This window comes from Babylonia areolata, chromosome 8 (genome assembly GCF_041734735.1).
Source record: "Babylonia areolata isolate BAREFJ2019XMU chromosome 8, ASM4173473v1, whole genome shotgun sequence".
NCBI lineage: Eukaryota > Metazoa > Mollusca > Gastropoda > Neogastropoda > Buccinidae > Babylonia > Babylonia areolata.
In genome coordinates, this window is record NC_134883.1 from 21,935,247 (window position 1) to 21,961,399 (window position 26,153).

Here is a 26,153-nt window from a genome sequence, read left to right on the forward strand (position 1 = left end):
ACAGCAGACACATTCAGGCAGACAGATTAACTGTGACAAACAGAGACAGACATCTTAGTGGCAAAGTATATGTACTCCCTTTTTCTTCTTTTTTTTATGTGTTCTGCCGCTCCTCCTCTTCTTTTTTTAAAACCTGCCGCCCTCCCCCGCCCCCATAAAGTATAAAGATAGATATGGATTTGTGTGTTATAACCACTGTCCATCAAAACTGAGTGATCTTCACTCATTCACTCCACATAACACAATTAACGATGGGCGAGGAAAAGGTTAACTCTTTCCATACGAACGGCGAAAGAGACGACGTTAACAGCGTTTCACCCCAATTACCATCATCAAAATATTGCAAGCGGAAGGCTCTTATACTGAAGACGTGAATGTTGACAAAGAATACCACAATTCTGACAACGGAAGCTAAAGGTTGGGTCATTCAGACACCCACTGGACATCCGAGGGGTCTGTGTAGAGGAGAAGAGAGGACTGGCCGTAATGAGTGAGTTAAAAGCAGTACAGGATGAGGAGGAGGAGAGAGAAAGAAGACATATGAGGGGAGATAGAAATGGAGATGGGCGTGTGGATGTGGGGAAGGAAGCGAAAGAAAAAAAGATAAATATGAGAACATGGCAGCTGAAAGAGGAACTGGCGACCTTGTAGTGCGGGTTGCTGCTGTCATTGAAATGAATGTCTGTGATGGGTGATGGAAGTTGCACGTGCGCTCCGTTTTTGCTGAATGAGAAGAGAGAGAGACAGGGAGAGATGGTGGTGGTGTGTGTGAGAGACAGAGAGAGCTGGTGGTGTGTGTGTGAGAGAGAGAGACAGAGACAGAGAGAGAGCTGGTGGTGTGTGTGTGAGAGAGAGAGAGAGAGAGACAGAGAGAGAGAGAGAGAGCAGCCACGGTTTGAAGGGGAGACGGGAAGTGAGGAGCGGATGAAGGAAGTGCAGAAGAAGAAGAAGAAAGAAACACAGAAAGAAAGACGGACGTGTCGCGCTGTTCAGTTCAGTTAAACCTCCGCTCAAAACCCAAACACAGACGTGCATCAAGATGGACCGGCGTTGGACCATTGGTGTCTTCTCATTGTGCACAAACTGCGAATCCCTTTGTGGGCCAGGAAGCCCCGGAATGATGTGGGTAGAAGGGGGAGGAGGTGGGAGGTCGTGTGGGGGAGGAGGGGGGACCAGGATAGGTGGGGAGTTGGGGGTCGGGGGGTGGGGGGTGGGGCGTCTGCAGCCAGCCACTGCGGACACAACTCGCCAGATGAGGGATATAAAGATAAGAGGAGAGGTTATACGAGCGGTACATCAACCCTCTGCTGACTCAGGATCGATAAGTTTTCCTTTGAGGAATATCTGCGAGCCGATATATATATATATATATAGAGAGAGAGAGAGACTGAATGACCGAGGCCGGTGGGAGGAGTGAGCGGGGTGGAGTAGGGAATTGAAGATGGAGAGGGGGGAGGAGGAAGAGGAGGCATAGAGAGAGACAGGGGGAGAGAGAGACAGGAAGACAGAAAAAAGGAGTTGTTGATTTAACTGAAGATACAAACAAGAGGGAGACAGACCTTCAGTCTAGACGAATGGACAGAGAGCTTGAAAAGGGAAGGAGACAGGGCGAACAAAGACTGGGGGAAGAAATAGAGACTGACCGTCATTGTTAGAAATAAACTCAATTATTGAATATACAATACCGTTTTTGCTTGTTTTTGTTTACTTGCTTGTCGGAAAAATGGCAGATATGGGGATGGACGAAAGCAAAAAAGATTTATTTGCGTAATTATTTCTATGAACTGCAATATCTCGCTTAGAAGGCAGACAGAGAAAGAGATGTGGAACAAGAACAACAACAAGACGCTTTGATTGAGCTAGGTCATCTGCACATATCAAGGAGGTGGAGAGAGAGGGGGGGGGTAAAAAATCAGAGTTTTACAGCTCGAAATTCCACGCACAAGAGACAAATCTGAACGACAGAATTTCTTTCTTTTCTTTCTTTTTCAGACAGATGTGGTGTAGCATATAATATGGATCAGTCCGCACAGTTCGAGTCCTCCTCGAAACTGAACGTATGGCACTGGATAGGACCATGTCACGCTGTCCTTTTCCTCAGTGTGAGAACTGACCGGGGATGAGTAACCGCACGTCAGTCGGGTGTAATTATTATTATTATTTGCCAGTTATGCGAGGAAAGCATGATTTGTCACTTAACATATCATGTTCACCCAGAGAGAGAGAGAGAGAGAGAGAGATCGGATGCAGACATTCATTAATCATTGGCAAGTGAGAGGGATAGAGGGGAAGTCACGCAGGGAGTTTTTATCCATCACACTGAGGTGTGGGAAAGATAAATCTGGCATTTGCATCGCATGGCTTCCCAGTTCTCGTCGTTGAAAGAGACTGATTGTTCGCCATTGCTTGTTTGACCCCGGTGCTTTCCTTTGGGAACTAAAAAAAATAAATAAATAAATAAAAAAAGGGGGGTGGGGGGGACGAAATAGTGCCAAACTTTCCTCATGCTTTGAAGGGGCTGGGTGCGGCACAGTGGGAGAAGGGCTAAAGAAGGGAGTGGAAGAAGAATTGCAACACCACAGGCAGCAACAAAACGAAGAAACCAAAACCTAAATCAGAAAAAAGACAAACCATAGCTTCGTGTTTCAACACTGGATCCCACACCTTTCACGCGTGTACATTTTTATCTTATAATCACCTCGCGAAACACACCAGATTCTGTTTCAGCCCCTATTAGATTTTCACGAGTCTTGTTTTGAATCTGAAGACTTTCAATATTTCTTCCTTTGAAAATAAAATGCTTGATACGTGGCTTCATGGATCTTAGTTTAGACTGAGGGTGTTTTGTTGCGTCTTGTTTTAAACTTTGTGGCTTTCCCTGGTCACATCTGAGAGCTTTCTTCAGTCTTATTTTGAATTTTCTCAAGGACCCCAGTTCAGCTTGGTTAAGCTGAAAACAGAAGCATGGAAAAAGACTTGTTTGAAAGTTGAGTAGATAATATGTATTACAGGGCTTTTCAACGTGAAGGTATTCATGGAATATTAACCATCGACAAAAAACAACTCGTACAGTCACAGAGCTACACACGTTTGGAACATGCTTCCCGCGCGGTTGAAAAAATGTACCATCACTTCAGAAAACACTGTGCAATGATCCGACATGAAATAGCAGAAAAAGTTGTTGATGTCCATGAATGAATATGATGCTTCTTTATTGGTGTAAGCATTGCATGCCGATTTACAAAGTGATTCACGATGGGATGCAAACAGACCAAGTGGCCTCTGTAAGCATGATGATTATGATTTTCATACCCTTTTAGTACTTTTGTTGCCATCACTACTACATTAAATAAAATCATACCAGCAATTAAAGTATCACCAAAAATATATCTGATTCGTAGTGTGTGTGTGTGTGTGTGTGTGTGTGTGTGTGTTTTACGTGTTTGGCCTGAGACATAAAGAGTTGGTCAGTAAACAAGTGGAAGTCCTTTTTAATCTTTCCCACTGATACACCAACTTTATTCATAATTTACAACAACCTGTTAAAATATGTCTTCCTTGTTTTTCCAGAAAAACACCCACACAGGAAATCTTTTCCGTAATACTGTTATGAATGAAACGTTAATTATTGCAGTTCCATAAGCATACAACCATCTCTTTTACTTATTTTACTTATAATTATGGGTTTTTTTACTCACTTGTGTAAACAAAGTGAGTCTATGTTTTTAACCCGGTGTTCGGTTGTCTGTGTGTGTGTGTGTGTGTGTGTGTGTGTGTGTGTCCGTGGTAAACTTTAACATTGACATTTTCTCTGCAAATACTTTGTCTGTTGACACCAGATTTGGCATAAAAATAGGAAAAATTTAGTTCTTTCCAGTCATCTTATTTAAAACAATATTGCACCTCTGGGATGGGCACAAAAATATAAAAAATGAAGCCTAATTATATGCAAACTGCATTTACTGTTATATTTATATTTTTGTATACTTGGCACTTTGATCTGATATTCTGACACAACAACAAGAGCAGTCATTATTATCTTTTTTTTTCTTTTTTTTTTGTTTTGTTTTGTTCAAACAGGAACTTCTTTTACTAAGCATGGAAGTTTTATTTATTTTGCAAACGTTTTGGTGCAGATAGTAAAAAAGGGAAATTACTCTGTAATTAATGCTAGGGGACTTAATTTGCCACTAGTGAGTCTTGAAGGCCTTGCCTCTCTTGTTTTCAATAGTTTTACAAGTAAATAACAATCTCTGCATATCAGAAATCGCTCACCCGAGACAGTATATGAGTTGGTCAGTACACAAGCATAAGTAATCCTTCTTTCCCACTGTGATTGCCAAGTATTTGGCTTTGGCTGTCCAACTCAGCAGCTGTTGATCACTGCTCTGCAATAAGGTCCTGGTGTGTTGTTCCCATGAATTGTACAGCTGACTCTTACTCTCTTACATGGATACAAAGATTCAGACACACCACATGTGCGTGTTTTCCATTGGCAGACCAGGAGAGGAGCTGTATGGCAGGTCTGGAGAAGAACATCAGCCTGATCTACCTGAACAGAAACAAGGTAAAGGACCAGAGCAAGACCTACCTCCCCACCTTCACTCCGGACCCCGCCCAGCGGAGTTACCTGGATGAACTCAAGTTCGCTTGCGGCCTTCAGGTGGAGCTTCCCACCGGTGAGACAGTAGGAATAGGCAACGTGGAAATCAATGATCGCAGACTGAAAATGATGGCACTGTTGTCATAGCATGGCTAGGAAGTATTCTGCTGTTGTGTATGTATGTATGTATGTATGTATAATTTATGCATTACCGCGTGCGTGTGTGTGTAGGCCAATGTGCAAAGAGACTTAAACTAAATCCCGTTGCCATATATTTTTGTCAAGATAATTGTGATTGATTATCGTACATGTTAAATCAGTTATCAGGAACTTTTTTCTGATTTTTTTTTTAAACCTTGTAAATACCCGTTCAGAAAGACGTATGTGAACAAAATGAACGCTGTTCAGAATTAGGGTACTGACTGGCGATCTCTCCCCTCCACCAACCAACCCCTTTTGTCAACGTCTCTTTTCAATTGATTTTGTCATAAAATTTTACTTATTCATTTACCTACCTAACACTTTATCCCTCCATCGATCTCAGTGTTATTCTATATTCATTTGCTGTTCGTCGTATTTTTAATCAATTGATAAATTGTTTTGTTTTACAGGTGTCCCGAAAAGCGATGTGTGCAACCCAGATCGGTTTGTCCAGGACTACGACCCGGAGGAGTGTGCGACACAGATTAGTCCCAGCTCAGGGTCTTCGGCTGTCACTCCCTTTGCCACTGCCCTGTCAGGGGCCTGCATCCTGGCGCTTTGGCTGTTCCGTTAATTGTGCCTGATGTGTGCTGTACGCTAATTGGAAAGTGTTTGAATACTTTGTCTGTGTCTGTTCATTTCAGTTTCACTTCTTTTTTTTTTACGGCCCAGAAAGAGTTTAACAGAATAAGCATACCTGTTATTCCTCTGGCCCCATAAAATAAATCTGTCTGTAGTTTGTATGAATCAAGTAATTATACTTATTTGTCAGGCTCCCCTTTCTTCTGTCGGTCCTTCATATCAGGCTGACGGAATCATAAAACAAACAATACAATAATACCAATTAATCTACTCCCCCTCCCCCTACCACCATACACACACTTACACACTCTGTTTCTTCAACCTTATTTTACTTTGTCCACCCAGTAAACAGAAATCTGTTTTGTTTTGCAACACGTGTATCACTTTACCACACTTACATTATATACTGTTTTAACTATTGGTTCTTATTCACATTTCCCTCTCTTTTTTTTTTCTTCTCTTTCGGTATCCCGGATTTTTTGTCTTCAAAAATTACACTGAGTGCTTTCAGTAAATTGCTTGGAAAACATTCTATTAATGCTCACTTAAAATTTTTAATGTCAAAAGGTTAAAGACTGTATGTATGTATTTATGCAATGGATGTCTTGAAACAATCTCTATTCAAAAGCATGTGAATGAAAGCATTTATACTGTTTATCACGCAAGTATCTTTTGTTATGTGCTTGATATTAATGCTTGCTGTAGAAAACTAGTCATTTTGGATGTTTTTAGTTCAAGATCAATGCCATGCATTGCTCAATTAAAATTCTCCCCCATATATCTGAAAAGGGAGAATTAAAATGGAGGCTAATTATGTTGCTGAACATGTGCACAGTGCTTTCGCTTCAGATGTTTGAATGGTGAAAAATGTCTCAAAACGTAATGCATTCAAATTGGCTGTCTTTACTGTGGATCTTTTGTTTACATGGAATGACCATTGAATTGGAGTGAGACAGCAGGAGAGAGAGAGAGAGAGAGAGAGAGAGAGAGAGAGAGAATCTGATTACTATTTTCATGTTTGGGTGCACACAGAGAGAGAGAGAGCTTTCAGTTTTATCACTAATGCTGTATGTATGTAAATTCATCCACTCCAATACCACCATGGAACATGGAATATCCACTCACTCAGTCAGGCTTCCCAGCTCTGGGTCTCTCCTGTCATACTCACAAGGCCTACATCTCTGCCAAATATACTCACCAACTAGTTTTTTGTTTCTCTTATTCCAGATAGTTCTGTATCTCCACCATCCAAACTTTAAACCTATTTTTCTTTTTTTGTAACTGTCTCCTATGCGGATAGTAGTCTGCACAGGACAGGAATGTCAGACCCCTGCCGGAGTCTGCACTAGTTGGGTCACGGTTAAGTATGTGTAATTAAAAACCTATTTTTCTTTTTTTGTAACTGTCATCCCAAATACCTTTGTAACCTTGCAATTCCAACACTAGTTTCATGACTTCCCACCTCGTTTTGTAACGCTACAATACATACCATCTAGTCTCATATCTCTATATCTAATTAATTAACCCTACAACACCACCTGCTTTTGTATCCCTGTCATCTAGTTTTGTAACCCTTCTGTACCACCGACTTTTGTAACCATGTTGTCACAACCAGTCTTGTAACCCCACCATCCCAACTAGCTTTGTCATCTTCGCAAGCAACTAGTTTTGTAACCCTGTCATACCATCTACAATGTAACCTTACCATTCCAATTAATTTTGGTCACCCTACCTTCCAAACTAGCTCTGAAGTCCTATCATCCAAACTAGTTTGTGACCCTCCCTTCCCAAACTACCATCTAAACTGGTCTACTAACCATGCCATTCCAACTGTGGGGTTCACAACAAGTTAAAAACCACTGGGGAACTTGCACAGTTCTACCGTTACCAGACCAACATTTAAATAACACTAGGATATGACTTTCCAAGTAACAATTGTACCAGAGAATTACTAGGGCAACAATTCACCAAACGCCATTTAACCATCATCAGGTTAATCTAAGAATGATGTTGCAGCAGCAATATCTAATGTAATCTACTTTTCTAACAGCAAACTGCACTGCAAGAGGGTTTGAGGATGAAAACTACCAATGCCTACAAAACTGACAAAAATTTATGTCATCAAAATCATATTTTTGCTGTATCATTGATGTCTTGTGTTTCCTTCTTCTTTATTTTTCTGTATTCTAGTAACATTTACAAACTGAGAAAAAAAACTGTGACAGTACATGATGCTTTAAAGGAAGACAATGAATTATAATAGGTTGACTGGAGCAGTTTGCTTCCCCCCCACCCCCTTCCCTCCCCTCCACTGTTACCCTTTCCCCTGTTCCTCTCTCACCCCCAACCCCTCACATACAATCTTTTCTTTTCTAACATTTTTGTATTTTGAATGAAATAACATTTTGTACACAACTTCAAGATGTCTGTGGCACTTGTATTAAACATCAAAAAAAGAAGAAATGGAATTTGGAATGAAAGCTGGAGCTGTATGGCGATGTTTGTGTGAATCAGAATCAGAATCTGAATCAAATCTAAAATTTAATGCCAATTAAATCATAACAAGGTTTATAAGACACACACAACTATGCACCCCCATAAAAAAACAGTCAATGAATAATGAACATAACAAAACAGAACAAGAAACAGAATCATTTATCCAGGTGACAACATTTCTGACAACAATTGTTTACAACAATTTCGAATGACAAAAATTTCCAAATGCATGTGTGTGTGTGTGTGTGTGTGTGTGTGTGTGTGTGTGTAAGTGTGTCTGCTTGCCTGTCTGTCTCTCTGTGCCCATGTCATGAATTATCCATTCACTTTTTGTTGGTGTTCCTATACCAACAGTGAAGACATCAAAGACGATTCATTGCAAGAATGATGTTTACAAGTGAACAATTGGTCTCTCCTTTTCTTTTGACTAATTAAAAAGATAGAACACACACACACACACACACACACACACACACACACACACACAAACATGCGCGCATGCACACACATACACACAACACATGATCCAGAATCATGAAGAAAAGATGAACACACACATCTCAACACTGTTATGAAGCAATATTTACTTTGCTGGAGGCCTGAATATCACATAAACAAATGTTCATGATATAATAAAACATATCAAAACCATGTACAATGATCTCAAAGTGCAACAAGCATGGCTCAATGCTACTCAATAAAGTAGCTTTGGAAGAAAAAAAAACGTATAATCACAGCAAATGGCATTTTCAGGGAAAATGCACACAGAACAAACCTGACAAGTACACACTAATGGACGCCAATGGTGTATCACAAAGAATCAGAAAGGTAAATTTCCTCAAAAACGATAAACACTGATATGAATTTGTGTCATGGATATTGACTGCAATAAATTTAAAGAAGGGTGTTACTTCAATGAAACAAACATAATGTTTTCCATCAACATCAACAAAAAATAAATAAATAAAAAAGTAAGATCATGGCCTGTTTTTCGTCTTTTACATCAAGCAAGTGGCCACTGACCACAGAAGATCTAGTGCTGTAATCGTGCAATGAGCAATGAGCAATGATAACCAGTTGGATGACAACAGATGAAGGGAAGTTGCTCTAGCATCGTCAGACACAACTACATACCAATACAACCCATAGTTCATCCCTCTGTATAGTCCACAATCAGCTGAGATCATGCAAGAGAACCTGGATCAAAGCTAGTTTTAAAATTAAGCAAAAAGACACTGTAATGAAAATTTCATTGTTTTGAATCCATTTGCCTGTGTGAAAAATAGCTGACATTTTCTTAGATTTTTTTAAAAACTTTTTTCCCCCATTAAAATTTGATGAAGGTAACAAAATCACCCAAACACAACATACCAAGAACACGCATTATCCTAGATTTACATACACTGCTTACCCATACTAGCACACAGATATCACTGGCATCAGCTCCAATTCTGCATAAAGTGTTACCATCCACGGCTACAGACAGAACTTGAAAAAAAGCTGACAAATACTCTGATAAATTTTGTCAGATACACCTCTACAATCACTGCTCTACTGCTATAAGAAATCCTGTCTTCAACTGAACATTCCGTATGTCAGATCCCTGTCAGCCACAGACAGAAAGACTCTTTCCTTTTTGATAATCTTGCATACCTCTTTAGTTTACCCAGACAGCATTTTTACTGACTGATAGACAACTGCAGTTTTTAAAACTGTACTGGAATTAAAAAAACACATGGAATTTTATATCCTGACTGAATTATATATCAGGGATTTAAAAAAACAAAACAAAAAAAAACACCCCCAAAAAGCCTTCAACACTGATTAATGCCATAATTTTCTTCCCATAAACATCACATGAACAACTCTCCTTCCTGTCACCAGAAGACTGCCCACAACAAAGATCTGCAACATCCTCAACAGCTTGTCTAAACACTGTCACAACCGTGAACTTCACAACACAGACACATTGTCCAACAGGTGTGGTCATACACTCAGCAATGGATTAAACAAGTTGCTGTGAACACATCCACAGTAATGCAAAAAAATCATTTTCTGGCCAAAACTGGAGCTGGGAGAGGGAGATCTGAAACTAGTGATAGACAATGAGGAAATATTTTCCCCTCAACCAGATTAAGGACAAGACACTTTTCCTGGTGTGGTCATGTGATCTGATGACCACCCCAACATGCCATCTTTAAAGAGAATGATTCTGCCCGCCCCAAATCAGATGTCTTTTTCCAACATAATCTGTGCTAACTGCACACAAAGAGTATTAAACACACACAGCATATTTCCCCAGTCTGAATAGGATTATTGTTATTTCCCAAATCCCCCTTTTGTCAGTCATCTCCCTGTTGTAAGATGGGTACAGTAAGTCACTAATGTTCATACACACGTTCAGAACATTGCAGCACATATCAAGAGAAACAAAAACGTGTCTCACAAACACACAATATCTTGTTGGTGCATTCATTTTCCTTAACAAGTGTTCAAAAACAATGAGCAGAGAAATAAATGTTGAGCCTACAAAACAACCAAATAGATACAGACACTTGCACACATGCACCTTAAGAGTCTGCATGTTGCACACACACACACACACACACACACACACACACACACACACACACACACACACACACACACACATTTATATGATTGTTAAAATACAAACAGAGGAATATTTTGTACAAAAAATGCTTGTGCTAAAGAGGTCAGACACATATTTGGGCACTGACGATTGATTAATCAGTAAAATGCCAAATAATACTTTAAAAACTCAGCAGTTTAACAAGTCAGTCAACAGTTCAAAACAAAGAGTACTCTGTACACAAAAATCAGCAGTTTGTAAAATTAATATACTTAGGAATAAGTTGAAAGAGTGCAATCAGCAGTTTGTTTTCACACATTCCCCCTTTTTATTTCCCCACACACACACCTTTTTTTTTTCTTTTTTTTTTTTTTCTTTTTTTCTTTTGTAAGTAGGTAATCAAATGTCTGCATACATACACATTCTTAGGACATAATGTCACACTTGGATAGAAGAAATGAAACCAGAGTTTGATTCTTATAAAACACCAATCTAACATGGAGTTTGAAAAAATATGCCATCAAGTACCTTTAAGATGTTTGCTGAGACAGTATGAGAACAGTCAGTGTCAAAATGAGTTTGGTGGTAAATAAAGCTCACTTTCATTTTTTTTTAATTTGTAAAATTGTCTTCATCTGTCTTTCAAATGATTAAAAAAAAATTATTAACCAAAGAACATACTTTTCTGACAGATCAGTTTCAGAGAACATGAAGTAAAAAGTGTCATGTTAGACTTTGTAATGCAGTTTCAATAACCCTTTTTTTCTTCAATTTTCACAGCAAGGTTACAACACAGGTAAATGATTCTAGGTACTCATATAATGATACACACATCAAGGTCACTGTTCTGTTATTTTCAACAAGGTATCTCTGATAAGCAACAATAACCCATAACTGTAAGAGAGCTGTAAAGACAGTCCTGAGAAAAACCTCTTCTCTCTTTTCATATATAAACTACATGAATATCATGTGTAAAACAAACAGCAGAATGAGCAAGCAGGCAAACTGAACATTTTGTCTACCAGTTACTGAGCAAGAACACAAAATTCACCTAGAAAACAGAAGAAACAACTACAACAAACTATTTCTCTCACTCTCCTCAACAAAACAAGAATGGCACATACTTGAATATTTAACAAGAACAACAACAAAATGTGTAACTGCTTGCTCTTGAGCTAATTGTTAATATTACAATAAATGTTCAATAACAACAACAACAACAACAACAACAACAGTAACAACAAAACAGTGTGTAATTACTTACTTTTGTTCCAACTTTATATATCAAAACAAATGTTCAACAGGAATATCAAGTCTAATAGTGCAATAGCATACTCTAACCTAGATCTAACAGTTGATATCACAATAAATGTTCCATAAAAACAAAAACAACTAAAAGGTGTAATCATATACTCTAGATCAAACATGTGATATCATTATTTTCTGTTAGAAACTGTGTATTACGGTTATAGTTACCATAAAACATCTGCTGGCACATTTTGCTGGAGTGCAATACATCTCTCTCTGCAGTCCCTTATAGTCACCATAAAACTATCCTGTAAAATTTGGCTATTAAAAGGTGATTCAATGAAGCTTACACTGACCTCTTTCAAATGCTTGAAAACAGGATTGTTTTGATTCAATTGTCAGTGCACAGATGGCATGAATAACATATGTGTTTGACTTGCCTAACTATGACACTAACATGCACAGGTTTCAGAATGCATCACCACAACCTGTTCCACAACTTCTACAAATACAACAGCTCAACAACCAACACACAAGTGAAAAGAGCAACAGTCAACACATCCACTGATTCATCCCCAAAGACGGATGGTATGTGCTGTGTAAGGGAGTTAACTGTGAGGTGACCGCAGTGTGCAAGGTGCCCGTGCAGGTGAACACTCACTCACACAGCGCCATTGTGTTGCTGAAGAGTACACATTTCACACTATCACAGGAAAAGTATTGCCCTGAGGAATGCAGTTAGCTGATGTTGGACAGGGGGGTGAGGGCTGGGGGGTAGTGGGGGAGGCAGGCGGAAGGGAGGCTGCTGAGGGGGGCGGGGAGGGAGGGATGAGTACATGCTGGGATGTGTGGTGAAACAGTCAAACACCACCACCCCCACAATGGTCCTTTTAACATGCCTACAGCACACTGTTCACATAATGATAGCGTTTGGAGGTACTATGACATCGCCTTTCATATTATCTTCACCTCCCACATTCACCGACAGGCAGACACTTCATGCCTGCTGAATGATGAGTCTGCTTCACACCAAAAAAATGGACTGAAATAATTAACTCACTGTCTCAGTACTGAAGACACTTCTGACAAACCAGTTCACACACACCATGACGGTTGGTGGGTAGACCACTATCAGTACCATGCCAGCAGGCATGCCGCAATCAATGTTTCTTTTTCCATGTTATTTGAACAACACAAACCTGACACAAGACACTGACAATGCATTCTGTGAGTGCACAATGATATCAGTCAAGAGAGCTTCCATATCAGCATGTCCACTGCCTCTTCTGCAGCTGTCTCGTTAGCTTCTTACATTGGTCTCAGTGTAATCAGCAGCAAATAAACTAAACACGAAATGCTGACCTTACTGGAATATGCCAAAGATGCTTTAAATACTCCCCCCCCTCCTCGCTCCCCATCCCAAACCCCACAAAAAGAAAAGAAAAAGAAAAGATGCTGCTGGAATATTCAGCTATCTAGAGAATGATGAATATGAGAGAGAATGATGAATATGAGTAAAATGTAGAAATTTTTTTAGTCTGGTACAAAGAATGAAAGGGAAATTGTAATTTATCTTTCATGAGGCAAGGAGCTAAAAAAAAAAATTTTTTTTAAAAGCCCGAAGTTTAGTTTATAACAGGAAAAACTCTTCCTTTGTTGTGTTTCACATGATTACAAGACGGGCGCAATAGCCGAGTGGTTAAAGCGTTGGACTGTCAATCTGAGGGTCCCGGGTTCGAATCACGGTGACGGCGCCTGGTGGGTAAAGGGTGGAGATTTTTACGACCTCCCAGGTCAACATATGTGCAGACCTGCTAGTGCCTGAACCCCCTTCGTGTGTATATGCAAGCAGAAGATCAAATACACACGTTAAAGATCCTGTAATCCATGTCAGTGTATGGTGGGTTATGGAAACAAGAACATACCCAGCATACACCCCCCCGAAAACGGAGTATGGCTGCCTACATGGCGGGGTAAAAACGGTCATGCGCGTAAAAGCCCACTCGTGTGCATACGAGTGAACGCAGAAGAAGAAGAACATGATTACAAGGAGCAGAAGCCAAAGGTGACGCTTAACACAACGATGGAACATAACAAATTTGTGCAAAAATGGGCAATATACACATGTCTAGTACAAGATTAAGCTATAGATACATTGTCACCATGGAATTAATATGTTCTTGGATATGTATTGTTCTGTCTACATTATTTTGTTGTGGAATTGTCAGTATTTAGATCATCATCATGTATTTACTTCCTAAAGCACAAAGGACACAAATTTTGTATCTGTAAACCTTTGTCTGAATAAAAATGTTGTGGAAAAAATGATGCTTTTGTAAGCACTGTCTGAAGTCTACAAGATATTTCATTCTTTTGGACAGGAAGCGATGGAGAGAGGAGTTTACCCAACACTGTGCAATCACTGAGTGTGAACAGAAAGTTTTGACTGAATTTTGCTGAGTGGCAACTACTGAGCCTAAACCAGAAAATAAATGAAAAGACGCAAAATCAAAGAAAGAAAATAAAGATAATGAGCGGAAAAGCAATCCAAATGCTGGTCTTCTTTCAATAAAAGGATTGGAAAGACAAATTATTGGTAAACAATTTAGCTAAAGCCTTGATGTTGAAAAATGGAAACAATAGTTATCTGCTGATGTTTAGCGGGAAGAAAAAAAAACAACAGAAAAGACACCACAAATCAAAGCTGATATACAATCAACATGGTACCCCCCCCCCCCTTTTTTTAACACAAATAATGTAAATAAAGGCTACAGCAATAACAGACCACAGGCAAATTATAAACAACAAAAAATGTCAAACATTTATATTTCCAATATGATCAACATAGTAGTATTCTAGACATAAGTGTTTTGAAGACAAAGTATTTCTTCTTAAAAATGCAAGACTGAGAGAAAAATAAAAAATACAATGCAGTAAGTTAAGCAGACAAAAAAAAGAAAAAAAAAGAAAAGAAACTTATCACTGGAACATGAAAGAAAAGGTGGAATATGACTGAAATCTTGCCAAAAGCAAATCCTCTGCCAACACAATATAAATGACCAACAAAAATGTACAAGAGCTGGAACACAATAATACAATATTGTGATATGTTGGAGGGGTCCATATAATGCAGACATGTGAGAAAATTAAATGTTGTGAATTAAATATTGCACATAGACACTGAGCGAGAGAACGCATCTTTTCAGCAGACACTAAGCAAGAGAATGCATCTTCTGCTAAAAGAACACTGTTGTACTGAGCAAAATATTACTCTCTCCCCCTCGCTCTCTCGGAGATCACTCATTTTTTCCCTCTTTCTGTACAAGTGAAATTTTTAAAGTATAAATTACAACTTTTGTTTAATTATGCAGGAGAATATCTTTCACAAGCTGATACTCTAAATTTCTTGACATGGGAGAATTCCCTGAAATAAACAAAGACCACTAGTGTTTCATTACAGCAAGTTTAAAAAGTGAAAGGAAAGAATGAAACAGTTAGACCATCAGGGCATGTTTTATTTCACCTCATGATGTCTAGAAGAAAGAGTCACAATGGTCCTATACTGGGTTTTCAAAAATTAAAGTGGTGATAGGAGCTGGAAGAGAGAGGAAAAATAAAAGAGGTGTACACAAACTAGATGATGGAACATATATACAGTACTTAACAGTGCTTAATGTTTAGTGATGATGCGAATCACATTCAAGACAGGACTTTGTAATTGATTGATTGAAGTGTTGTGACTGATTTTTCTTTGATGTACAAGTAACCACCTTGCACATGGAACAATTAGCTTGCCAGACAAAGATACAGCCTGTCTAACCCATGTCCACAGAGATGAAACAACAGACCAGTGACACGATACCTTTGGGGACAAACGAGGACACAACTGGCCAAAAAGGGCTCATGTTGTTGCGCTACCTTGATGGGCCTCTGGGGATGACAGAGAGAGAGGGGTTCCCATTGGTTGAGTCCCAGAAGACCGATCTGCTAGTGTTCTTCAATCCAACCCCTGACGCAGCCCCTGCCGACATGGACAGAGAGAGTGCCAGCCTTGGGTGAACGTCACGGCTGTCACGTTTCCTGCCACCACCACCACCATGACGCCGCAGTCTGGGCAAGGGGTGGGATGATGTGGGAGTGATCTGTGTCAGTAATGGGGCCCGGATCTTTGGCTCCGATAAACGAAGCAGTATCTTTTCTCCTGAGAAAAGCTGCGGTGACACAACGCCTGGAACGGGTAGCCCAGCTGCAGGCCCTGCAGGGTAAACGTTTCCCACACCGGGCGGGGACTGGCGCGGGGAGGGGCGGGAGGAGGGGCGGGGAGAGGGTCGGGGGGACGGCTTCTGCTGATTGAGAAAACTGTGGCTGGAGCGTGGTCGACGTGGGGAGGTACGGGCGGGAAGAGCGTGGCTGACGGGTGAGGGGTCACGCTCTGAAGTAATCACGAGGGAGTCCTGCTGGCACCGACACTGGGGGTTGGTTGTCTCCAGATGCAGGTTCATGCCGGAGCCGCACTCACTGCAAGTGCGCTTCCAGGCGCTCTCCGTCAGTGCACTCACACGACCTGAGGGAGCAGACAGGTGGCATTGTGGAATTAGTAAGCTGGCATGATGCACACAGTGCAAAGGTTAGATCTCACTCTCGGTCACAAGCTCACACATACTGACACACGCTGACTGAATCTTTGTGCTTAGGATGGTTTGTAAGAAGAAAAATATAAAAGCCAGTGGGATTATTAAAAAAAAATAAAATAAAAAAATCCACAGATACCTTAAACCTCTATTTTCATATCAGTTTTTAAACTCATAATGGAAGTGATCATAATCACTGGCACAAGTAAACAGTGTATTGAAAACACTGAAAACAAAAATGACAACAACAATAACAAAACACAATCTGTAACAATGTGTACATGCTTATAAATATATCTTTTACTAAAAGACAATGCAAAAAGAAACAGTTATCCAAACAGACTGGGATCGAAGCAGTATGCTGTGTTCATAAAGAACAGAACAGAACAGAGCAAAACAAACATTTTCTTCAGCCAAAGAGATAGAACCAGCCAAACCACAAAGACATGGTCTTGAGTCACGGATCAAAACTGTCCTGCTCTGCAGAGTTCTGTCAGAAGCAACAAAAGAGAATGACTAAGTTCATTCCAGTGAGTGGCTCAAACACTGAATAGCAGCCAGGTTATCTCTCCCTCCCTCCCTCCCTCCGTCCCTCCCTCCGTCTCTCTCTACCTTCTCTTTTCTTCAAGAATAAGGTCTGCATACTCATGACAACAGCATCACCCAGAACTATGTATAAACTCTGAGATAAATAAAACTCCAATACTAATGACATATAAACTATATTACAGTATTACACAATACGAAGTAAAATACTGTACGAACTAGTACTACTCTGGAATACATTTTCTTTCATTCACATAAATGAAGCTTCCTTCCTGAGTTACTAAAGTTTTCAAACAAAATAAAATGTGACAGAATTTACACACACACACACACAAAATATGACATTACAAAACAAAGCAACCTGCATGCTTATTGTTCACTTTATTTAAAGAATAAACACATTCATCAAATCCATAACACTGATCGTAAGACAAACAATAGGAACATGGTATGGGAAATTTTAAAGAGAAAGAGTAAAGAGGAACATAGGTGAAAAAGGTAAAATTGATTTTTAAACAATAAAAATAGTGAAAAAGCAGAAGAAGAGAACATTTATATTCAATGAAATTATAAGGTGACTTCACAAACAAATCAAAAGAAATTCAGTAACCATAAATGACTTTGTAATATTTTGCTGAAAGAATGGAGAACTGATCTGTTAATTCTGGCAATTCATTCTCAATTTCCTGCAACATGATCTCATCTAAATAAGCTAAAACAAAAAAGGTTAAAGATGTTGCCGAAATCCTTCTTCAATCCATGAGTTTTAACTGTCATCCTTGTATAGAAGAACAAATTAGATAAGTATAGAGTTTATGAGCTCATTTGGTACTTTTAAGCTCCACGATATGTTGATCCTTTTCAAAACTGTAAACACCAATTTTAATCAAACCTGGGGAAAGTCGACACTCAAAATCAAAAAGCTTCATACAGAATAATGCAGACTGCTCCATGTATTTGTGAGTTAATATATGTGTGTGTGTACTCTATATGCATTATTTGCATCTGGGTGTGTGCGCACGCATGCGTGTGTGTGCATTCAAGCATATGTGTGTTCATTAATGCATGCATCTGTCATTATGTGCAATGATTGTGAGCAAGTGAATGTGTGAAACAAATACAATATACATGTGCATATGCTATTCACCAATTATCATGATAATTTGGGAAATAAAACAATGCAGTATTGAGCCATTTTCCATTTCACATCCCTACCCTGATCCAGTGCATACCCATCAACCCCCCACCCCCCCCCCCCCCCCCCCCCCCCCCCCCCCCCCCCCCCCTGCCCCCCTCCCTTCCCATGCACAGAATTTTACTGTGTATAAAAAAAAATTAAAAAAAGGAAAAAAAAGTGCAAAATACACATTACAAAAATAGCATAAAAAGAAAATTTTCAGATTTAGGGATAAAAGCATCATTATAAAACCCGCCACCACAAGCCTTACATGAATCCCACAAGATATGTTTTTAATGTGCAGTAAACGATGTCATATAATACAATAACATACAGGTTGATAAGAATGTAGAGAACAATTCATAAGACAGGTACAAAACAGCAAAGAACATAGAGACTTATTCATAATGCAGGAACAAAACAGCAAACACATTTTGCATATTTAAATTATGTGACCTGACACGGGATTTTATTATGTTGCTGAATGTCACTGCAAGGGATGACTGGCAACATCCAACCATATTAAACAAATAAAAAAATTTTAAAATGACTTGGTCATTTGAATTTTTTATTTTGTGTCTTCTATCTATCTAGCCCTCAAATTGAAGTCTGAATATTGTAGTTTGTGGGAAAAGGTCTTTGATACTTGAATCCACATGCAATCCATAAGAACATGTGTGTGTGTGTGTGTGTGTGTGTGTGTGTGTGTGTGTAGGATTGATTACGAAACAGGATTGATCAATGGGGGAAAAATAAGTTAACCCATTAGTAATCAATGAAAAAAAAAAAAAAAAAAAGTGTGAGTGGGTGGCACATGTTAGTTGAAAATAGCATTGGAGGCACCTCAACAGGGGTCTGTATTAGTCAGAAAAGCAGGCTGAGGCATTGTGGGTTTCATAATAAATTCAAAAATTGAATACAAACAAAATAAACAAACGGCCCCGATCTTCAGCAGATTTCAAGACAACCCAGAGCACAACACATTCAAGGAAGTCGGATGGGCAAAATACCGATCTTGCAAGTGGTTAATTCCCCACAATAACAGAAAAGAAGATCCCAGAACCACCAGCACTGGACGACAAAAAAAAAAAAGAAAGAAAAAAATGAAGTCATCATACCGTCGACCCATGTCACCGATATAGCGGAAGCGACTAAAACAATAAAAAGAATATACCTGGTCAGTAGAACTAAGTCATATCCTCTTTGGATTTCAGGCTATATTGCATTAGCTTTAATTGTAATCCTTTTTTTTTCACAAAGAACAAAACAGTAACAGTCCTGGATAGATCTGCTCAGAAAGTGTGCTCCAGTTAAACAAACAAAAACATAATGAGAGTATGAGAAAAGGAAAATATATAAAGTTATCATAAAAGAAAGAAGTAGAAAAGAATGACATGTTTGAAGCAAAACAAGAGATATGCAAGGTAATAGTGTGTGTATGTGTGTGTGTGAGAGAGAGAGAGAGAGAGACAGAGACAGAGACAGAGCATGCAGATGTCTTTGAAAGTGAATACCAAAGACAGATAGGCCTAAAGATGCTTAACTCTGAATGAGTGTGTGTGTGTGTGTGTGTGTGTGTGTGTGTGTGTGTGTGTGTGTGTGTGTGTCACTGTGTGTCACAGTGAGTGTGTGCACATGCTTGCATGTAACTGAAGTATCAAGGCACACACACCTACATGTTTAACAAATGTTTTGTGACAGCAGTACTGAAGACAGTAGAGAACTTGTTCTAGATAAAAACAAAACAAATAAGTGATATTCCACTCATGGCAATTAAATCTAGCATCACATCAACAACAAATATGTCCAAATGATAGCAAGTAAGAAAAATATCTGGATGTGTGTGTGTGTGTGTGTGTGTGTGTGTGGGTGGGTGGGTGGGTGAGTGGGTGGGTGTGGGTGTGGTTGGGTGTGTGTCTTTCCAGACCAGATCTGCCAAACAGAATCAAGAATTGGGACTGTGGGATAATGTGTGACAGGCAACAGGGGCTTCCAAGAAAAAAAACAAAAAAGAAAAAACCGTTGATGATAAAAACGGGGGAAAAAAAAAAAGATGTCCAGCATCAGAGGAAAAGCTCCGACGATGAGAAATGATTAGAAAGAGTACAAGTACTCAGATTTCTTAAGAATCCTGGGTCATGTGTCAACAGAAAGTCAAACAGAACAAGACTAATCACAACCGAAACTTTGCACATGATTCTTTCAGAAATGGCCACCACTGGAGAAAAATCACCAGCCTATCAACAAAGAATACAGATCATTCAAAACATGTAGAATGGATACTGACTTAAACAATGCCAGCAGAGCTTACTTTATGCGTAATTTCTACATACTGCAGTCATCCAAAAGGAACATAATCTCTACACTTCTTTCTTTGAAAGCTGACGAACTCAACAGCAAAACTGTCTTCTATGAAGACCAGAGACTCCTGTCACCAGTCACAAACCAGGATCAAAATTTACACACCACTATGAGAACTAATCAGTAAGGATGGAATTTCACTCATCAACTTAAAGGAATTTTTAAAAAGAATCAGTTCTACTGAAGCGACTTCAGCACTGAAAAGTAAGTCATCTACATAATTTGTTAAACCGTTTAACACCTTCATCATAACCACAAAACCACTTCAAACTGGTTAACCTTGGCACAAAAAGATACAAAGCAGGCTATCTGGGAACAAGATGGAAGCGGAGTACGGCGTTCCACAAGCACCCAGGGGCATCCAAAAGAAAGGCAAGGAAGAGGGGCACGGCTACAGAAGGGACCAAAGCAGCAGCGGCAGAAAAGCAAAGCAACCTAACCCACCAGTCGGGCCGAGATATCCACCGTGTGTGTCAGCGGAACCCACTGCCGACTGGCACTACAAGCAAGACTGGATGAGGTCAAGGCCACTTTGGGGGGTCGCTGTGCACGGGGGGGAGGTGGAGAGGCAGAAGAGGGGGCGCTCTGATCGAGGCGCCGGTTTTGCATATCCAAAGAGTCGACTACCTGTGGCCGCCTAGGCTTGATGGGGATGGTGTCCAGTGCCGGGTTAATCACATGCACCTTAACCGGCGGTAGTCTGCGTACAGCTTGTGCAAAGTAGGGTGAAAGTTTAGGGGGTGGGACCTTCAGAGAGCGGGCTGCCCCACCAATGTGGGTCGGTTTCCGTCTGCGCTTACCTTCAATGGAGGCAAAACAGGCAAGAACAAAATGTTTTAATACTTTGTAAAAAAAAAAACCATTTCAGAAATAATACGGCTCTAAATCAGTACCTCACTGGCTTGATATTGCAAATCATCATTATTTCTTTTTTCAAACATAATAACATAGACTCCATACATAATTCAGTACTTGTTTCAACTGACCTGACTGCAGGCAATGAATACAAATTAAATATAACCTAAACATACTCAGCAGTTCAAGATTTTCAGTTTGAAACATTCTGAGATTTTGCTAGGCAACACAAACTGATGGCTACAAATCCACTTGATCATAAAAAAGAAAGAATATTCACTTATAAAATCAGTAAATTGCAAGCAATGGACATTACGAATGTTTCCCCTCAAAAACAATGCAGTTCTTGTTCCACCTGTGACCACACTTTCAACACAGGCCGCTAGATACAGTCACCTGTACTATGGGTTCTATGGAGACTGACTGCATTCAGCCACAGCTATACAGTCTTCCTTGGCTTGAATTGCTTCAACAATGCAGGAAGTTTCTGTTGCTTTTTTTTTTTGCAGAGGTAAATGTTTATAACAAACACAAACAGCATGTTACACACATAATTTATGTTCTGAATATGTAAATAAATAAACATACACATGCATATTCCGTATTTACATAAGGACAGGGGTGGCCTCTCACAAAGCACGACAGACCCATAACAGATTCTCAAATGCGACTGAAATTTATTCAAGGACATCAATTCACTGGACTGATGGTTATAACAACAAATATAAAAGACTGAACATGCACACACACACACACACCCCATCACACACACGCACACACACATACACACATACATGCATACACAAACTCAAAATTTGACCGATAAAGTTTAAAAATCTGGCTCAGTAAGAGACCATAAGAAGCAATGAGTTTCTCCCTGAGTGGTTGAATCTGACCCACATTGTAATATGCAGACAACAGTATCACAGTTAATGGGGCCTCTAAATAACAAATTACAAACATTCAAGCTTGACAGTGTGGTCACCCATCATTTCCTCGAACTTCCCCTGTTTGTGTTCTGATTTGCTTCAAGGTGAGAGATGCGCTGAAATCTGTGGGTTGGTGCTCAGACCAAGCTTTAAAACCAAAGCATATACCCCCACAACTACTCCCAGCTTACAGCCAGACAGACAGTGCTAAGCAGGGTCTCCTCAGACAGCGTTCGGTTACATAAACGGAGCTTGCGGGGACTGGAGGATTCAGACAGGTCAGATAGACTACCATGGGAGTGGGCGACAGTGAAGTTGGGGGAAGGGATGTTGGGAAAGTGGACGGTAAAACTACCTCCCTTGGCCCGTTTCTTCCTCCTCTTGCGCTTGCTCCCCTGCTGGGTCCCTGGGTTCCCTTTGAAAAATTTTCTGACTTTCTTGGTAGGGGGGAAGGACACCAGGCGGTAGGGGTCTTTACCTTTGTTGGGCTTGAAGACCTTGAGGTCAGAGTTCTCCACATTGTTCACCACCAACGAACGGGCTGCAGAGCCACTGCTGGCTCCAGAAGCACGAGGGATCGTGTAGTTCTGTGAAACAGATGTCTTTGACACAATCCGCTTATTGCCTGCTGCTTCAAGCAGAGGGGCAGCTTGTGTGTAAACCACTTTGGATTCAGGCAGCGTCTGTGTGTTGGGCACTTGTAGTTCGGAGACAGGTTTATTTAAGTCCACATTTTCGCCCCTGTTGTTGCTGTTGTTATCCCTCTCTTGGGCGGTGATACGGTAGCGAGTGGTCACTCCCCCTTTGCCATCAACCTGAACGACTGTGGATGTCACTTCAGTCTTTGGAGGACAGGAAGTGGTGCTGCTGTTCTCTGGTGTGTGTGCTTCTTTCCGATTCCCTGCCATGCCAGGGCTGCCAGCAGAACTCACTCCTGCAGGTCCTGCAGCAGGTTTTTTGGGCATGATGTTGGTGTTCTTGTCTGCATTGATTTGCCGCAGAACTGGTCTGGGAGTGAACAGCGCATCAATGTCACCACCCCGTTTCACACTAAATCCTCCAGGCTTGCGTATGGCCTGTCCATTCACACTGAGGTTGATGCCAACGTATGGAGGCACCGTGACCAGTGGCTGTTTGTAGGCCAGCTCAAAGGCCCCCACATCGCAGTTCTTGTCGTACTTTCTGTCCACAGCCACTGAAACACAGTAATTTAGGTGTATCTGAGACCAAGCAGTAACACCACAGATAGCAAAAACTTTTCAGGAAAGAGTGAAAGATACTGATGACTATCTTGCAATAAATGTTTTTGGTAACAAAGTATGCTGTAATGCTTCAAAGCAAGATACCCTCTACATCAAAACATGTCCACAGCTTCAATCATGGTCTGTCACAGGACCTACAGAAGTAGCTTTGACCAACTGCATCTCAGAATGAGGACAAAAATCATCAGTAAAAAGTAAAATTTTGTCATTTTCATCATCAGTTCATTTTCAGCCATGTCTTGCTGATCATAACATGCATTATCCACACCAGAGATGATAAAAAAAAAAAAAACACCACTGGTTCTGATTTCTGAATGCAGCTACCGGTAATTCCAGATGATCATAGCACTGCAGCGAGATTCACATAGTAACAGAAGACTGACACAGACCCGACTGTAGACCAGCCACACAACCATGGCAGAATGGTTAGACCCATTGTTTGGAAGACAGTTGAGAGTGCTACAGATTCAAATGAGAAGACTGCAAACGAAGTCAAGTAATATGCATTTCACAGATAGGCCTTTCAAAGTGTTGCATATAATTATTTTCTTGACAAACACTATTGGTGTCTGTATTGCCAAGGCCTGGCTCATGGCAGTATATAGTGTTAAAGCAGACATTAAAATAACACTGTCATGTTGAGGATTTCCAAATCATCATGATATTCATCACAACCATCCACATTCACTGATGAGAGGAAACTCAGCCCCAAATTCTGATAATCTTCATGTAGAGGGTAAAGAAAATAAGACAGAAAAGAAAAGTTGACTGCAGGCTGATTGTTCTTTAATAAATGTGCCAAACACGTGGACAGAAGAAAACCCCCACAAAAACCCCACCTTTGATAGTGTCATCCAAGACGTTATTACAGAGCCGGGCTGTGACGTGTGTCGAGGCCTCCATACTGGGGCTGGAATTGATCTCAATCAGCCATGGCTGCAGGTCCTCAGTCAGCATAAAGTCTGCACCGTACAGCTCAAATGACGACTGAAACATCATGCCACCATGCCATTAAGTAGCATGGGTATCTTGCTGGGAGGGGAGGGGAAATCAGAAACACAAAACAGCGACACATGTGGCAAACATAAGCACATATCATAAACATGCATGCAAACATACACACGCGCACGCATGCACACACACACACACACACACACACAAACACACACATTGGCTCTTGACAAGATAACTGCACACTCATGAAAAATAAATGCTGCAGTGTAACCAATGCGATACACAATAAACGCCAGTCTGTATCTTTAACATTTAACAAAAGGAAAAGAGTGAGATTCACTAAGAAGTAAAAGAAAGAAAACTTCATCAATATTAACAACAGTCTTTTTGTTTCCTGTTGACACCTCCTTCCCCTCCCTCATGCATACACACACACACACACACACACACACACACACACACACACACACGCACACACACACTGTTGATAAAACTACAGTCTGCATAATTAAAGACAAATTTGAATCTGTATCCCAAGGTTAATATCTGACATAAAATACATACTCACTTAAATTACACAGTTATCTCTCAACATCTCCCACTCATACTGAACTGATTAACCTCACAACTTAAAACTTTGAATCTGTACCCCAAGGTTAACATCTGACATAAAATACATACTCACTTAAATTACACAGTAATCTCTCAACATCTCCCACTCATACTGAATTGATTAACCTCACAACTTAAAACTTTGAATCTGTACCCCAAGGTTAACATCTGACATAAAATACATACTCACTTAAATTACACAGTAATCTCTCAACATCTCCCACTCATACTGAATTGATTAACCTCACAACTTAAAACTGTTGACAGTCATTTGTATACAATAAATTCACTAATGACTGAATATCCAATACATTACTTGTGTTTAAGTGTGTATGTATTTGTGCATGCCCTGTGTGTGTGTGTGTGTGTGTGTGTGTGTGTGTGTGTGTGCGCGCGCGCGCACGCGCGTGCGCGCATGTGCATACATGCCCGTGTGTCTGCGTGTGTGCGTGTGTGTGCGTGCATGCCTATGTGTGTGTGTATGTGTGTGCGTGTGCATGCATGTATGTCTGTGTCAATCAAATCATGACCATTTTCCTGTCTTGTTTCTTTTTTTTTAACTGTTGAAGAGGAATAGTTCAGCAGATACTGCCCTCACTTCACCCAGCCCGTCAGTATTCAACACAATATATGATCATTACTGACACTGTCACCAAGCTTTACTGTGAAGGATGATAGAGCATTTCAAATTATCATCAATTATGAAATTCATAGTGATGGTAAGAAAAACTGACACTGAAACAAGAAAGACTCCAAACAGAAAAAAAACAGCTGTTCTGAACTAAAAGTGAAGCACCAGCAATACATACATAATAATAATAATATAAATAAAAAAAAATTAAAGGCAAGACAAACAAAAAACCAAATAAACTTCAAAGTGGAATTCCATTCTTATTCAAACAGTACTGTCATCAACCAAAATCATATTTATGCTTGTTGTTTTAACTTCACTGTTATCAACCGATACATCTCCCTTAAAATCACATATCTTTAAAAAAAAAAAAAAAAAAAAAAAAATACAAACACAAAAAAGGAAAAAAACTAAACTTTTTTATTTTTTACTGTGCCAATCAAAATCAGACAACAGACCAGACATATTTCAA

The 26,153-nt window shown here is 40.0% G+C and overlaps 2 protein-coding genes across 4 annotated transcripts in view; one reads left to right on the forward strand and one right to left on the reverse strand.

Annotated features, from left to right (window-relative positions):
• Window positions 1-7,849, forward strand: part of LOC143284648 (uncharacterized) — a 49,322-nt gene extending 41,473 nt beyond the window's left edge. The window contains exons 3-4 of the mRNA XM_076591530.1: window positions 4,500-4,679; window positions 5,215-7,849. Coding sequence (XP_076447645.1) covers window positions 4,500-4,679; window positions 5,215-5,378 — 344 coding nt within the window. The 3' untranslated portion in view covers window positions 5,379-7,849. The remainder of the gene's footprint in view (window positions 1-4,499; window positions 4,680-5,214) is intronic.
• A 7,152-nt stretch (window positions 7,850-15,001) lies between these two features.
• The window catches only part of LOC143284649 (uncharacterized), a 41,037-nt gene continuing 29,885 nt past the window's right edge, over window positions 15,002-26,153 (reverse strand). Inside the window, exons 16-19 of one of the 3 annotated variants that reach the window (XM_076591533.1) lie at window positions 24,324-24,471; window positions 22,701-23,417; window positions 21,066-21,238; window positions 16,147-16,287 (exon numbers count right to left, since the gene is read on the reverse strand). In XM_076591533.1, coding sequence (XP_076447648.1) covers window positions 16,279-16,287; window positions 21,066-21,238; window positions 22,701-23,417; window positions 24,324-24,471 — 1,047 coding nt within the window. In that variant the 3' untranslated portion in view covers window positions 16,147-16,278. Of the gene's footprint in view, window positions 16,288-20,882; window positions 21,239-22,700; window positions 23,418-24,323; window positions 24,472-26,153 lie in introns of all 3 variants that reach the window. The other 2 variants (XM_076591532.1, XM_076591531.1) reach the window with 2 other exon arrangements.